This window comes from Leucoraja erinacea, chromosome 5 (assembly GCF_028641065.1).
Source record: "Leucoraja erinacea ecotype New England chromosome 5, Leri_hhj_1, whole genome shotgun sequence".
Lineage (NCBI taxonomy): Eukaryota > Metazoa > Chordata > Chondrichthyes > Rajiformes > Rajidae > Leucoraja > Leucoraja erinaceus.
The window spans coordinates 85912612-85927074 of NC_073381.1; the positions used below are offsets into that span (position 1 = coordinate 85912612).

The following is a 14463-nucleotide window of genomic DNA, read 5'->3' on the forward strand; positions in this document are numbered from 1 at the left end:
CAGTGGGAGGTCACGTGACGGTGCCGAGTGGGGGGGCGAGCAGTGGGAGGAGGGTAGGCCGAGTGGGGGGGCGAGCAGTGGGAGAGGGAAGATCACGTGGCGGGGGCGTGGTGGTGGTGCGAGAGCAGAGGGAGGAGGGTAGATCACGTTGGCAGGGGCGCGTGGCGGTGTGCGAGCGGGCGGGCAGTGGGAGAGGGTAGATCATGTGGGGGCGGGCAGTGGCAGGAGAGGGTAGATCACGTGGCGGGGGCGAGGTGGTGCGGGCAGTGGGAGGGCAGTGGGGGGGGGGTAGGGGCGTGGCGCGCAATGCTCTGGTAGATCACGGGCGGGCGGTGAGGTGGTATCTTTATGGGCATGCTGGAGATCAGATCCCGATAGCGTGCGGGTTCCGAGGCGGTGCCCCCAGTGGGAGGTGTGGGGATCGTCACCGCCGCTCCCCCCTCACTCACTCACTCACTGTATCTTTATCGATGCTGCCCATCACCTTCCTATAGCGTGCGCGCCGGTTCTCCCCCCCCCCCCACTGTGTGCGCGCCGGTCCCCGCTCCTCTTCCACTCACTCACTCACTCACTCACTGTGTGCTCGTCGTCGCCGGGCGGCTGAAGCCTCTCCACCCGCGCTCGCTACCTCTACCGCGACCGGCGACTGACTGCCTGCCTGCCTGACCGCCTGTGAGGGAGACACCGTCAAACTACCTCTCTCCCTCTCTCTCCAAGGCGGGCTCGACGCGCATTAACGGTGTAATGAATGATGCGTGTTACCGGCGCTGGGGACGGAGGGACGGAGGGAGGGGAGGGGGAGATGCGAGTTAACGGTGCAGAGATCCACGTTAACGGCACGATGGATGCCGGTTATCGCCGGCCCCCGGGGGGGGGTGATGAGTGTTAACGTCCATCGGGGAGGGGAGGGGAGATCCGCGTTCACGGCGACCGGGAGGTTAAGATGCATCTTAACGGTGTAGAGACCCGCGGTAACGACGCGTGGAGACCGGGCGGTGCGGGCTGGTGCACGTTAACGGCGGCCGGGCGGCTGATGCGGGTTGACGGGGGTTTCCGCACGCATGAGCTCGGCTTCAATTTCACCTTCTGCATCCATCCCTTCCTCCCTCCCTCCTTCCCTCCACTCGGCGCCGCAGTCGGGGGCCATGGGTTTCCTGGCGGAGGGATCGCCGCTGAACTGGGAAGAGACCAAGAGGTACGCGGATCACGTCCGCAAACACGGCATCATCCAGTTCCTCAACATCTACCACAAGGTGAAGGACCGGCAGAAGGACGTACTGAAATGGGGAGACGAGGTGAGTGAGCCGAGTGTGCCTCGAATCGGGAGGAGCGATGGGATGGGGGTGGGAATGGCTGGAAAACACACACACAGGAACCTCTGCTCCCATCCCCATTCACCAGCCGGGCACCCGAAACAAAAGGACCGACTGAACCCCATCTTAAACCTTTGATGCTCCCCCCGCTGCCACTGTTTATCTAGTCCGAGTGGCTTCCACGTGTTTCTTGTGTTTTTATTTAAGTTTGTAATGTTTTTGTTTTGTTTTTGCTTTTGCGTTGTGTCAGAAATTGTGTGGTTTCCTCTCCCTGCCTTGAAAAGGCTTTTAGCGAGTTGATAGATGAAATGGCGACTGATGAGATAAATTCCAGATGTACAGTCCCGTTTGGGGGGCAATACATTATGACAGTTCACATCTGCTGTCCTGTCCTGAAGCTCCTTTGTTTTGATTCTGACTAATCGAGTTGAGTTCTGGTGTAATGGTTGAAGAATGATGGTGGTTGGCCAAAGTAAATATATCAAGGCCACAATTAACAGTTCTCTAGGAATGCGATGCACAGATAGCAGTGTGCATTTTGTGAGTCTGGGGAAATAATACATTTAGTGCCCACTGCAAACAGTCATGAGGAGAAAAATCTACATTCACAGTGCCCTCCATAATGTTTGGGACAAAGACTCATGATTTATTTATTTGCCTTTTTATACCAAAATGTATAAAAATAGCCTTTATTAAAATCTGACAGTGCACTTTAACCACGTGTGATTTTTTTTCTATTACAAATCTCAAATTGTGGACTACAGGGGCAAATAAATAAATGATGGGTCTTTGTGCCATGCATTATGGAGGTCACTGTATCTCTTGTATTTGAAGCTTGGTCACCTTCTCCTCCAGCTATCTAAGTAATTGCTGAATATGCAGATTGAAGCTAGGTTAGCAGGGAATTAAAATTATATTGTCCTTTTATTGTGTTTAAAGTATAAAACCTTTTAAGAACAAAGATAACAACAGGTGATTAAATGGAGTTTCTGTAGACATGGCTGCATCGCTTTTATGGGTGTAGACAAATGGTTCTGTAGAATTGCATCTATAATAGGAGTACATCTGAGCTGACTAGACTATCCAACACCTTTTGACTCAAAGTTCAAATCAACAGTCTAAAACATTTTGAGAATGAAATCCCCAGACACTCAAAATTACTTTAGTGTCTATCTTCAGTTTAAACCAGCATCTGCAGTTCCTTCTTACTCAAAATTAGTGTGGTGAGGGCTGACCACATGGGTACTAAAACTTCCAAATTATTGAATGACAGAATAAATATGCCAGTGCCCACATTTGCTGTGCCAAGTAGTAAAATAAATTGTCTGGAAAAGATGCAGAACTCAGTGAGATAGGCTGCATCTCTGAAGAGAAGGAATGGGTGACATTCCGAGTCGCGACCCTTCTTTAGATTGGGAGTCGGGGGAGGGAAATTGGAGATATGGAAGGGTACAAAGAAGATGTAAGGTGTGAAAATGATAGATCAAAGCAGACAATGAACAAGGGAAATGTACAATGGTTTATTGTTGGCTGAGGGAAAGGTAACAACGAGGTAAACAAATGGTAAAATTAGTCAGGAGGACAGTGAAACTAGTCGGAAACTACCGGTTGCTAAACACTTTAACTCCCCCTCCCATTCCTCATACCAACCTTTCTGTCCTGGGCCTCCTCCACTGTCAAGAGTGAGACCAAATGCAAATTGAAGGAACAACGCCTCATATTTCACTTGGGCAGCTGACAACCCAGCAGCATGAATATTTATTAACTTCTAGTAACCCTTGCTTTCCCTCTCTCTCCGTCACTCCCCCCACCGTAGTTCTCCAACTAGTTTCACTGTCTTCCTGTGAATTCTACTGCATGTATGCCTCATTGTCACCTTTCCCTCAGCCAACAATGAACCATTCTGCGTTTCCTTGATTGTCCCCTGCTTTGATCTGCTGTTTTCACACCTTAAATTTTTTTTGTACTGTTCCATATCTCCAGCTTTCCTCTCCCTCGACTCTCAGTCTGCAGAAGGATCTTAATCCGAAACGTCACCCATTCCTTCTCTTCAGAGATACTGTCTGTCCAGCTGAGTTACTCCAGCATTTTGTGTATATCTTCAGTGTATACTAGCATCTGCAGTTCCTTCCTATACAGCCAGTCAAAACCTTTCTCGATCTCAAGATGGTGTAAAATATATTACCTGAAGATGTCTGATGCCTGTGGGCACATGTTCATGTCATAGGAGCAGAATTGAGCCATTTGGACCATCGGGGCTACTCCTCCATTCAATCATGGGATACACAAAATGCTGGGGTAACTCAGCGGGTCAGGCAGCATCGCTGGAGAACATGAATAGGTGACATTTTGGGCTGGGTCCCTTTTTTCAGAGTTCCGACCTGACACATCACTAACCACTATCTTCAGCGCCATTTGTTTACATAGCACTAGTAATTTCAATCTAGACACAAGGAACTGGTTTACAATGCTGGTTTACAAAAAATGTCACAAATTGCTGGATAATATGCATGGGTAATGTTTCAGGCCAGGAAACCACCCACCCTTGTTTTCCAGAGATGCTATCTGACCCACTGGGTTACTCCAGAACTTTGTTTAAATCTCATAATTTAAAACCTGGTTACTGTGTAGTATATGCTTGAAATAATTGATGATTTGTTCTTTTTTGTATTAAACTAACACCAGCAGTTCCTTGTAATTTCACTCTCTATCCTTTTTATCATTTTTGCCTGGGTGCTTCTCCATAACAGGGTTAATGAACTTTGCATATGGTTTGCCTGGTTGGCCGATATCTGTCAAATGCCGGTGCTCTGTTGTCTCTTACCTTATTGTCCTGGGTAATTTATACTTAGTTATTTCTGTACAAATCATTATGAGCCTCACTGCAATGTTATATAAATATTTAAGGTGACAATTGAATGTGCCAGATAGTAACCATTATTGAAGCAGAAATGCATCGGTAAATTTGCACACAATTAGATTGAATAGACAAATCCAGTATAATATGTTAATTGCCTGTGGGAAAAACTGCTCTGGTTACTGCAATTCTTAGCTGATGTTTTGTATCAACCAAACATAAAACCACCTTGGTTTATCGTTGCATTTGAAATGGAATATCTCCAATTGGAGAGCACTTTACTGGTTTAATACTGACAGATATAAATACAGTACATTGATTGCAACCACCAAGTGTTGTCTATTGATAGTTTCCTGGGTTACAAAATTAAATAATTTGTTTGGCAAACCCAATATTGGTTGTTATGTGACAGCTTTGTATTATGTATGTTGTGAGCTCTGAATTTATTCTCGATTACAGTGACTAATCATCAATGAGGTAGTAACTGTAGATAATTTACTTTGACGTCAGTTTTGCGTGCTTTCATTTGGAAATGGTTCTGGCCATATGTAACAAGATAGTTGACTGAAGAAGGGTCTCAACGCTAAACGTCACCCATTCCTTCTCTCCAGAGATGCTGCCTGTTACTACAGTTACTGAGTTACTCCAGCATTTTGTGTATATCTGATTTAAACCGGCATGTGCAGTTCCTTTGTGTAGGAAAGAACTGCAGATGCTGGTTTAAATCGAAGGTAGACACAAAACACTGGAGTAACTCAGCGGGACAGGCCTGGGTGATGTTTTGGGTCGAGACTCTTCTTCAGACTTCTTTTCTCCAGAGATGCTGCCTGTCCCTCTAGGTTACTCCATAATTTTGTACCTTTCTGCAGTTCCTTCCTACACAAGATAGTTGACTATCCATGTTCTCCAGAGATGCTGCCGGACCAGCTGAGTTACGCCAACATGTTGTGTCCTTTTGTGTATTAATCAGCTGCAGTTCCTTGTATCTATATTTTCTCGGCTCCACTGCAAAATCTTCGACCACACCTGGAGTATTGTGTGCAGTTTTGGTCCCCTCATTTGTGGATGGACATTCCTGCTATTGAGAGAGTGTAGCGTAGGTTTACACGGTTAATTCCCGGAATGGTGGGACTGTCATATGCTGGGAGAATGGAGCAGCTAGGCTTGTACACTCTGGAGTTTAGAAGCATGAGAGGGGATCTCATTGAAACATATAAGATTATTAAGGGCTTGGACACACTAGAGGCAGGAAACATGTTCCCGATGTTGGGGGAGTCCAGAACCAGGGGTCACAGTTTAAGAATAAGGAGCAAGCCATTTAGAGCGGAGACGAGGAAACATTTTTTCCTCACAGTGTGGTGAGTCTGTGGAATTCTCTGCCACAGAGGGCGGTGGAGGCAGATTCTCTGCATGCTTTCAAGAAAGAGTTTGATAGGGCTCTTAAAAATAGTGGAATCAGGGGATATGGGGAGAGGGCAGGAACGGGGTACTGATTGTGGATGATCAGCCATGATCACATTGAATGGCGGTGCTGGCTCGAAGGGCCAAATGGCCTACTCCTGCACCTATTGTCTGTTGTCTATTGTCAACCACGTTTCCACCTATTACCTATGGCACTTTGCCCTACCTCTCCCTTCCCGCTTTCTTCTCCACCCCCTTACAACCATTCCCAACCCGAAACATCATCTATCCATGTTCTCCAGAGATGCTGCCTGACCCACTGATTACGCCAGCACTTTGTGTCCTTTTGTGTATTAACCAGCATCTATTTCAACATTTCTGCTTAATGATTTAAAGTTACTTAAAATGCCAGCACTTTTGGACATAATGACTAGGGTGAATAGTTAATTTGTTAGAATGGTGGATTTATATCAAATTTTCTTATTGAATAATGTGGCAAGGAATATTATCTAATTCATAATATTTGAATTTGAAGGCTTTGATTGGTGTAGAAAAGATTTACTAGACTATTTCCAGGACTGGTTTTGTTTCATGGTTAGACTGGAAAACTTGGGTTTTCTGAAATCAAAATAAAGATAAGGAATTGTGATATTTTAAATAAACAGTTTCAAATCACACATTGACTCAAAAAAAAATTGGCAATTGATAAAATAATCTGCCATGGGGGAAACTGTTTGGGTGCAGCCTTAAACATTGAAAGGCTTAATTAACAACTTTTTTTTGTCGTAACTTGAATCTAAGTATTGTGACATGGCATTCTTAGAGATTGTTTAGCACTTTGAACTCTTGTTTGCATGCATACGTTATTTTGAGGTGTGGTTTGTTTTGTCATAATCTAACATTGTAGATGAGGGTGGAAATGAGAAATTACATAAATAGACAATAGGTGCAGGAGTAGGCCATTTGACCCTTCGAGCCAGCACTGCCATTCACTGTGATCATGGCTGATCATTCACAATCAGTACCCCGTTCCTGCCTTCTCCCCATATCCCTTGACTTTGCTATCTTTAAGAGCTCTATCTAACTCTCTTGAAAACATCCAGATAATTGGCCTTCACTGCCTTCTGAGGCGGAGAATTCCACAGATTCACAACTCTCTGGGTGAAAAAGATTTAACTCATCTTCGTTCTAACTGGCATACTCCTTATTCTTAGACTGTGGCCCCTGGTTCTGCACTCCCTCAACACTGGGAACATGTTTCCTGCCTGTAGTGTGTCCAATCCCTTAATAATATGTTTCAATAAGATATCCTCTCATCCTTCTAAATTCCAGTGTATACAAGCCCAGTTGCTCCATTCTATCAACATATGACAGTCCCGCCATCCCGGGAATACTGGCTCGGAATACTTTCATTTCCCCCCACTTATTTCTCCTAACCTATGCTCCCTCTATTTCCTCAACTACTCCCATACTCTATCAGTCATCTGAACAGCAATTCAGATCGGCCAACTAGCCCACGTGTCTTTGGAAACCTGTGTAGAAAAAAGTGGTCTTTAGAAACGGAAAAATAGGTCCAGGAGTAGGTCATTTGGCCCTTTGCGCCAGCACTGCCATTTAATATGGTCAAGGGCTGATCATCTAAAATCAGTACCCCCATTCCTGCTATTTCCCCATATCCCTTGATTCCTTTAGCCCTAAACCTAAATCTAACTCTCACTTGATAATGTCCAGTAAATTGGCCTCCACCGCCTTCTGCGGCAGAGAATTTCACAGATTCACAACTCTGGGTGAAGAAATTTCTCCCAATCTCAGTCCTAAAAGGCCTATCCCTTATTTTTAAACTGTGATCCTTGGTTCTGGACTCCCCAAACATCGGGAACATTTTTCCTGCATCTAGCCTGTACAATCCTTTAAGAATTTTACTGGACTAAGGGACCTGTTCCCTCAAAGTAATGATCCACCATTCTGGGGAGGGAGCTGATGTGGGGGAGGGGGGTGTGGGAAGGTGTGTGTGTGCATGTGCATGTGTCTTCAAAACCTTCATCACTTTTGTACAATTTCACCGATCGGAACAAAACTTTTTTGACTTGCAGCGGAGGAGAATGGTGTATAAGGTGGTGAAACATCGTTACGCTGTGGGGGATTGTTTATGCGCAAATTTAATTACCACGCAGACAGGAAGTGGTAAAGATGAGAGTTTTAGTAATATACTAGACTAAGTGAGATCCGTTGGGTCCCAGCTTCACACGGGAGGGCTGGTCCCCCAATGCAATATTCCACCTCCACCAATTCCAATATATACACGCACATTCTCACACGCGCACACTCTCTCACACACGCGCACACTCTCACACACGCTGACACACCATATATATGACTGTAAACTTTCTTGAATCTACTCACACGGCTGAGCGCAGTCTCTCCACTGTGGGGCTCCCGCATTCAGTGGCGCTTCCGCAATCAGCACGACATCTGCACTCACCGGAAATTACACAATCAGTGCTACTTTCCACTAGGTGGAAGTCACAAAATGAGCTGGAGTTTTGGACTAAAGACAGTCGGACCTAATAAAGCATTGATTCCTTCCAAACACAGTTGGACCAAATAAAGCATTGCAGTTTCAAGCATAGGCAGGGCAGCAGGCCAAACAACTCATGGCATTGTCATTAAGGGCTAACAAATCGTTTATTGCAAGTACATTGCAGACTCGCATTCAGTTGATTCACAGCTTAGAATAACAGTTGTGGCCTCTCCCTTGTGAGTGACTGACTCGCGTCTAGGCATCTGGGGTTTTATAGCCCCCCCCCCCCCCCCCCCCCCCCCCCCCCCCAAGGGGCGAAGGGACATTACCTTAATCACAGTGATTGACAGGCGAGAGGACCAATCAGCTGATCTCAAGGTTTTTTAAACACTAATAACTTTTTTCTTTTTCATCGATGGTAAAAATACTCGGGGCTGGCTCAGTGGAGGAGGACTGAGTAAGATGGCCAAAAATCACAGCAGTGGTCAAGATGAGACTTTTAATTAGATAGATAGATGGATGGATGGATATGTTTCTATAAGATTCCCTCTCATCCTCCTAAATTCCAGTGAATACAAGAGCAGTCGACTCATTCTTTCATGTGTCAGTCCCACCATCCAGGGAATTAACCCGGTGAACCTACGCTGACTTCCTCAATAGCAATAATGTCCTTCCTCAAATTAGGAGACTAAAATTGCACAAAATACTCCAGGTATGGTCTCACCGGGGCCCTGTACCACTGCAGTAGGACGGTCCAACTGGGATCTCCTTGCTCCTAAACTCAAATCCTCTCGCAATGTAGGCCACACGCCATCCGCTTTCTTCACTGCCTGCTGCACCTGCATGCTTACTTTCAGACTGATATACAAGCATACCCAGATCTCGTTGCACCTCCCCTTCTCCTAATCTGACACCATTCAGTTAATAATCTGCCTTCCTGTTCTTGCAACCAAAGTGGATAACATCACATTTATCCACATTATACTGCCATGCATCTGCCCACTCACCCAACCTCATAGTAATCCTCATTGCATCTCACACTGCCACCCAGCTTTGTGTCATCTGCAATCTTGGAGATATTTCATTTAATTCCCTCGTGTAAATCGTTAATATGCATTGTAAATAACTGGGGTCCCAGCACCACACCTTACTAGTCACTGCCTGTCATTCTGAAAAGGACCCGTTAATTCCTACTCTTTGCTTCCTGTCTGCCAACCTGTTCTCTATACATGTCAATACCTTGTCCCCAATACCATTGCCCTAATTTTGCACACTAATCTCTTGTGTGGGATCTTGTCAAAGGCTGTTTGAAAGTCCAGATACACCACATCCACTGGCTCTCCCATATCCATTCTACTTGTTACATCCTCAAAAAATTTCAGAAGATTAGTCAAGCATGTTTTCCCCTTCATAAATCCATGCTGACTTTGACCAGTCCTGTCACTGTTTTGCAAATGTGCTGCTATAACATTTTTAACAATCAACTCGAGCATCTTCCCCATTATCAATGGATGGCCAACTGGCCTATAATTCCCTGTTTTCTCTCTCTCCCACCTTTCTTAAAAAGTGGGGTTACGTTGGCTACCCTCCAGTTCACAGCAACTGATCCAGAGTGGAAAGAACATTGAAAAATGATCACCAATGCATCCAGGTTTTCAAGGGCCACCTCCTTGAGTACTCTGGGATGCAGACCATCAGGCTCTGGGGATTTATCTGCCTTCAGTCCCAACAGTTTACCTAACACCATTTCCTGACTAATGTGGATTCCCTTCAGTTCATCCCTCCCGCTAGATCCTTGGTCCCCTAGTATTTCTGGGAGATTATTTGTGTCTTCCTTAATGAAGACAGAACCAAAGCACTTGTTTAACCGTTCTTCCATTTCCTTGTTTCCCATTATAAATTCACCTGTCTCTGATTGTAAGGGAGCTACATTTGGCTTCACTAATATTTTCCTTTTGATGTATCTTTTGCTTGGGAGTAATGAAGAAGAAATCAGAAAAAGAGATCGGGTAGACGCACAGAGTCTTTTGCCTAGAGTTGGAAAATTAAGAACCAGAGGATATAGGTTTAAGGTGTGGGGAAGCAGAAATAATATGTGAATGCTTCATTGACCATATTTCCGACTGGTAACTACGCACTTCGTCTGAGCACATTATCGCACGTGTCATGCAAGCTGTCCTAAATGACCACCTAAACTGTCATTAGGCAACCTAAAAGCTGCCTAGGTTGCCTAGCTGGCAACAGAGGAAAAAAAAGTTAAGTGAGAGCCCTGTGACTAGTGGATATCCACAGGGATCTGTGTTAGAATCTGTTGTTTATGTGTGTGTGTGTAACAGACTTAAACGTAGAGGTGGGTTGATTATTAAGTTTGCTGATGACACCAAAATTGGTAGAGTTGCGGAGAGTGAGGAAGGCTGCGGTACAGGCCAGTTACAGTAACTGGTTCTTAATTCCTCACCTTTCACCCCACCAGCCGTCACATACAAAAAATAATCCTCCGTCAGTTTCGCCACCTCCAACGTGACCCCACTACTCGCCACATCTTCCCATCTCCCCCCATATCTGCCTTCCGCAAAGACCGCTCCCTCCATAACTCCCTTGTCAATTCTTCCCTTCCCTCTCGGTCCACCCCCTCCCCGGGCACTTTCCCTTGCGGCCACAGGAGATGCAACACTTGTCCCTTTGCCTCCCCCCTCGACTCCGTTCAAGGACCCAAGCAGTCGTTCCAGGTGCGACAGAGGTTTACCTGCATCTCTTCCAACCTCATCTATTGCGTCCGCTGCTCTAGATGCCAGCAGATCTATATCGGTGAGACCAAGCGGAGGTTGGGCGATCGTTTCGCCGAACACCTCCGCTCGGTCCGCAATAACCAAGCTGACCTCCCGGGGGCTCAGCACTTCAAGTCCCCCTCCCACTCCGCCTCCGACCTCTCTGTCCTGGGTCTCCTCCATGGCCACAGCGAGCAGCACCGGAAATTGGAGGAACAGCACCTCATATTCCGTTTGGGGAGTCTACACCCCCGGGGCATGAACATCGAATTCTCCCAATTCTGTTAGTCCTTGCTGTCTCCTCCCCTTCCTCAGCTCCCCTGCTGTCTCCTCCCACCCTCCAGCCTTCTGGCTACTCCTCCTTTTCCCTTTCTTGTCCCCACCCACCCCCACCCCCGATCAGTCTGAAGAAGGGTTTCGGCCCGAAACGTTGCCTATTTCCTTCGCTCCATAGATGCTGCTGCACCCGCTGAGTTTCTCCAGCTTTTCTGTGTAACCTACAGTAAATGGCAGATGGAGTTTAATCTGAGCAAGTTGTACTTTGGGAGCTCGAATGCAAGGGGGAAAAATATTCTATTCATGTCATAACATTGTAATGGCATATTTTTGTATGGAGCATCTTGGGATCCAAGTCAATAGTTCCCTGAAAATAGTGACGCAAGTAGAAAGGTTGGTAAGAAGGCACGTGGTATGTTTTCCTTCACTGGTTGGGGCATTGAGTATAAGAGTCAGGAAGTTATGTTACTCTGGTTAGGCTGTATTTGGAGTACCGCTCGTGGCTAAGGGTTGCCTTATTACAGGGCAGCTTTGGAGAGGGTAAGGAAGAGTTTACCAGAATGCTGCCTGGATTAGATGGTATTAGCTACAAAGAGAGCTTGGGCAGACTTGGATTGTTTTCTTTAGTACGCCAGAGGTTGAGGGGAGACCTGAGAGATCAAAGTTTCAAGGTCAATTTATTGTCACATGTACCAGTTAAGATACAGTGAAATTTGAGTTACCATACAGCCATACTAAGTGAAAAGCAACAAAACACACAACCACATAAGTTAACATAAACATCCATCACTGTGGATTCCACATTCCTCACTGTGATGGAAGGCAATAAAGTTCAATCTTCTTCCTCCTTGTTCTCCCGCGGTCGGGGCAGTCAAACCATCCGGGGCCATCAAAGCCCTCGCAGCCGACGATCGAAGCCCCCGTCGGGGTGATCGAAACTCCAGCGTCGGGGAGGTTGAAACTCTCTCCGTGGCTTGGATCTCCCGAGTCGGCCTCTTCTTACCAGAGACCGCGGGCTTCACAATGTTAAAGGCCACAGGCCCCGCGGTTGTAGCTTCGATCCCCGGCAAAGGGATCGCAAGCTCCGTGATGTTGAAGCCCCGCAGACTCCTGTAGCTTGGAGCGCCTGTCGGCCTCCAGGAAACACCACCAACTCCACGATGTTAGGTGGGGATGGAGATACGATATGGAAAAATCTCATCTCCGTCGAGTTAAGAGACTGAAAAAAAAGTTTCCCCCACTCCCCACATAAAACAAACAAAGGAACACCAAAACATACTTTTCACACATACTAAAAATAACAAAAAAGAAGAAAGGACAGACAGACTGTTGGCGAGGCGAACACTGCTGGTGGCGCCACCCGATGTTCTTAGAATTAGGAGAGATGTAGTTTAGTAGACAGTCAAAACCATTTTCTCAGGGTGGAAATGTCAAAGACTAGAGAGCATAGCTACAGTGAGAGGGGCAAAGTTGAAAGGAGATGTGCAGGGCAAGTTCTCACATGTTACCAGGTTTGGTGGTACAGGCAGATATTATAGGGGCATTCAAGAGGCTTTTAGATACCCAGAGAATAGAGGGATGTGGATCACATATAGGCAGAGGAGATTAATTGAACTTGGTATGGTTTTCAGCATATTCTTTGTGGGTCAAAGGGCTTGTTCCTATGCTGTACGGTTAGTCTACAATAGAGGTAAACTGAGTTCAGATGGGGGCCAAAGTAGCACAATGATTGTAGAGCAAATGATACTCTGAGCATTCAGGCTGAAACTTTAGTCCAGCATTGTGTGGTTCGGTATGTCTTGAATCTGCAGAACAGATTTATATTAACCAACTAATTTTAACTAAGAATTGTGCTAATCTGTTGCTAATTAATTTACTAGTGTGACTTTTGCAATCTCATCCAACAGCACTTCTAACATTTGACATTTTGGGGTTACAGTCAGTTCTGCCTGACCAGGGGAGGGTCTATATGCAAAAAGAGTAATTCGCCGCTCAAGAGAAAATTGGAGCCACATTGAGATTTATCAATGAGCACTAAAACAAAACTGGGATTTAAGGAAGTACTTAAATGGACATGAAATCATTGGAATGTCTCAAGGTGAAAGCATTCTAATTGCAATTATTTTATCAGGAAGGTGAATTCTTAACACATGAGTGAGATAAGGATGTTTACACTTTGGTGAGCTATTTGCTTTCACAAGCACAAACCTGCAAATAAACGGAAGTAATCTAGTTTTGTTAACTGATTTTACCAGATTAGCTTACTTCCTGAAACGGTTTATGTCCAAGTTGAAGAGTTTTTCTGGCATTTTGTTAAATTTCCCCTGACTAGTGATTCTTAAAAGATCAGCAGAGATTGTCCACAATCTCTAAAGCTACCTCTTTCAGAATCATGGGGTGTAGTCCAAAATGTCCAGGTGACTTATCCACCTTTCAGCTTCCCAAGCACCTTCTCATTAGTAATATCAACTACACTAACTTCTGCCCCCTGACTCTCTTGAATTTCAGACACGTTGCTGGTGTCTTCCGCTGTGAAGATTGACACAACAAAACATATTCAATTCATCTGCCATTTCTTTATTCCCCATTATCACTTCTCCAGCATCATTTTCCAGTGGTCCAATGTGCACTCTTGCCTCTCTTTTTATATATCTGAAGAAACTTTTGCTTTCCTCTTTTATATTATTGACTAACTTGCCTTTATTTTTTTCTCTCCATGTTGCCTTCTGTTGGTTTGTAAAAGCTTCTCAACCTTCTAGCTTCCCACTAATGTGCAATATTATATGCCTCCTCTTTTAGTGTAATGCTGTCTTTGATTTCCCTTGTTGCATTGTTCTTCCCTTAGATTCTTTCTTCTTTAGAATGAAAAAATCCTGAGTCTTCTGAATGATCCCCAGAAACTCCTGCCATTGCTGTCCCACCGTCAATCCTGCTAACGGTTCCTTTCCAATCAACTTTAGCCAGCTCATCCCTCATGCCTCTATTCTTCGTCATGTACCAGCACATGACTAAGTGTTATTGAGGATGCTTCCTATTAAGAGGAATTAGAAATGGAATTGAATTGATTTACCGCCTCTTTCACCGACCAGAAAGAATGGGCGTATGCTCTCTTGGGTACTCATTTATCTATCCAGTTATAGATCGTTGGCATTGATTTAAAAGCATTACTTAATGGAATTGGGAATTCAGTAAACACCTGGAATGGATTATCTTCTGATTTACCCAATAATTTATCTTTTGGCCCCCTCCAGCTACCAGTTTGCTTGGCCTTTCAATGGTCAGAAAAGACTCCCACCTAAATATTTAAAAACACTCTGATTTACCTCA

General features: G+C 45.3%; 1 protein-coding gene across 3 annotated transcripts in view; it reads left to right on the forward strand.

Moving 5' to 3' along the window:
- Nucleotides 1-553: 553 nt before the first annotated feature.
- gclc (glutamate-cysteine ligase, catalytic subunit) overlaps nucleotides 554-14463 on the forward strand; it is a 61351-nt gene continuing 47441 nt past the window's right edge. The window contains exons 1-2 of one of the 3 annotated variants that reach the window (XM_055636162.1): nucleotides 554-672; nucleotides 1137-1295. In XM_055636162.1, coding sequence (XP_055492137.1) covers nucleotides 1146-1295 — 150 coding nt within the window. In that variant the 5' untranslated portion in view covers nucleotides 554-672; nucleotides 1137-1145. Of the gene's footprint in view, nucleotides 742-924; nucleotides 1296-14463 lie in introns of those variants that run through there. The other 2 variants (XM_055636161.1, XM_055636160.1) reach the window with 2 other exon arrangements.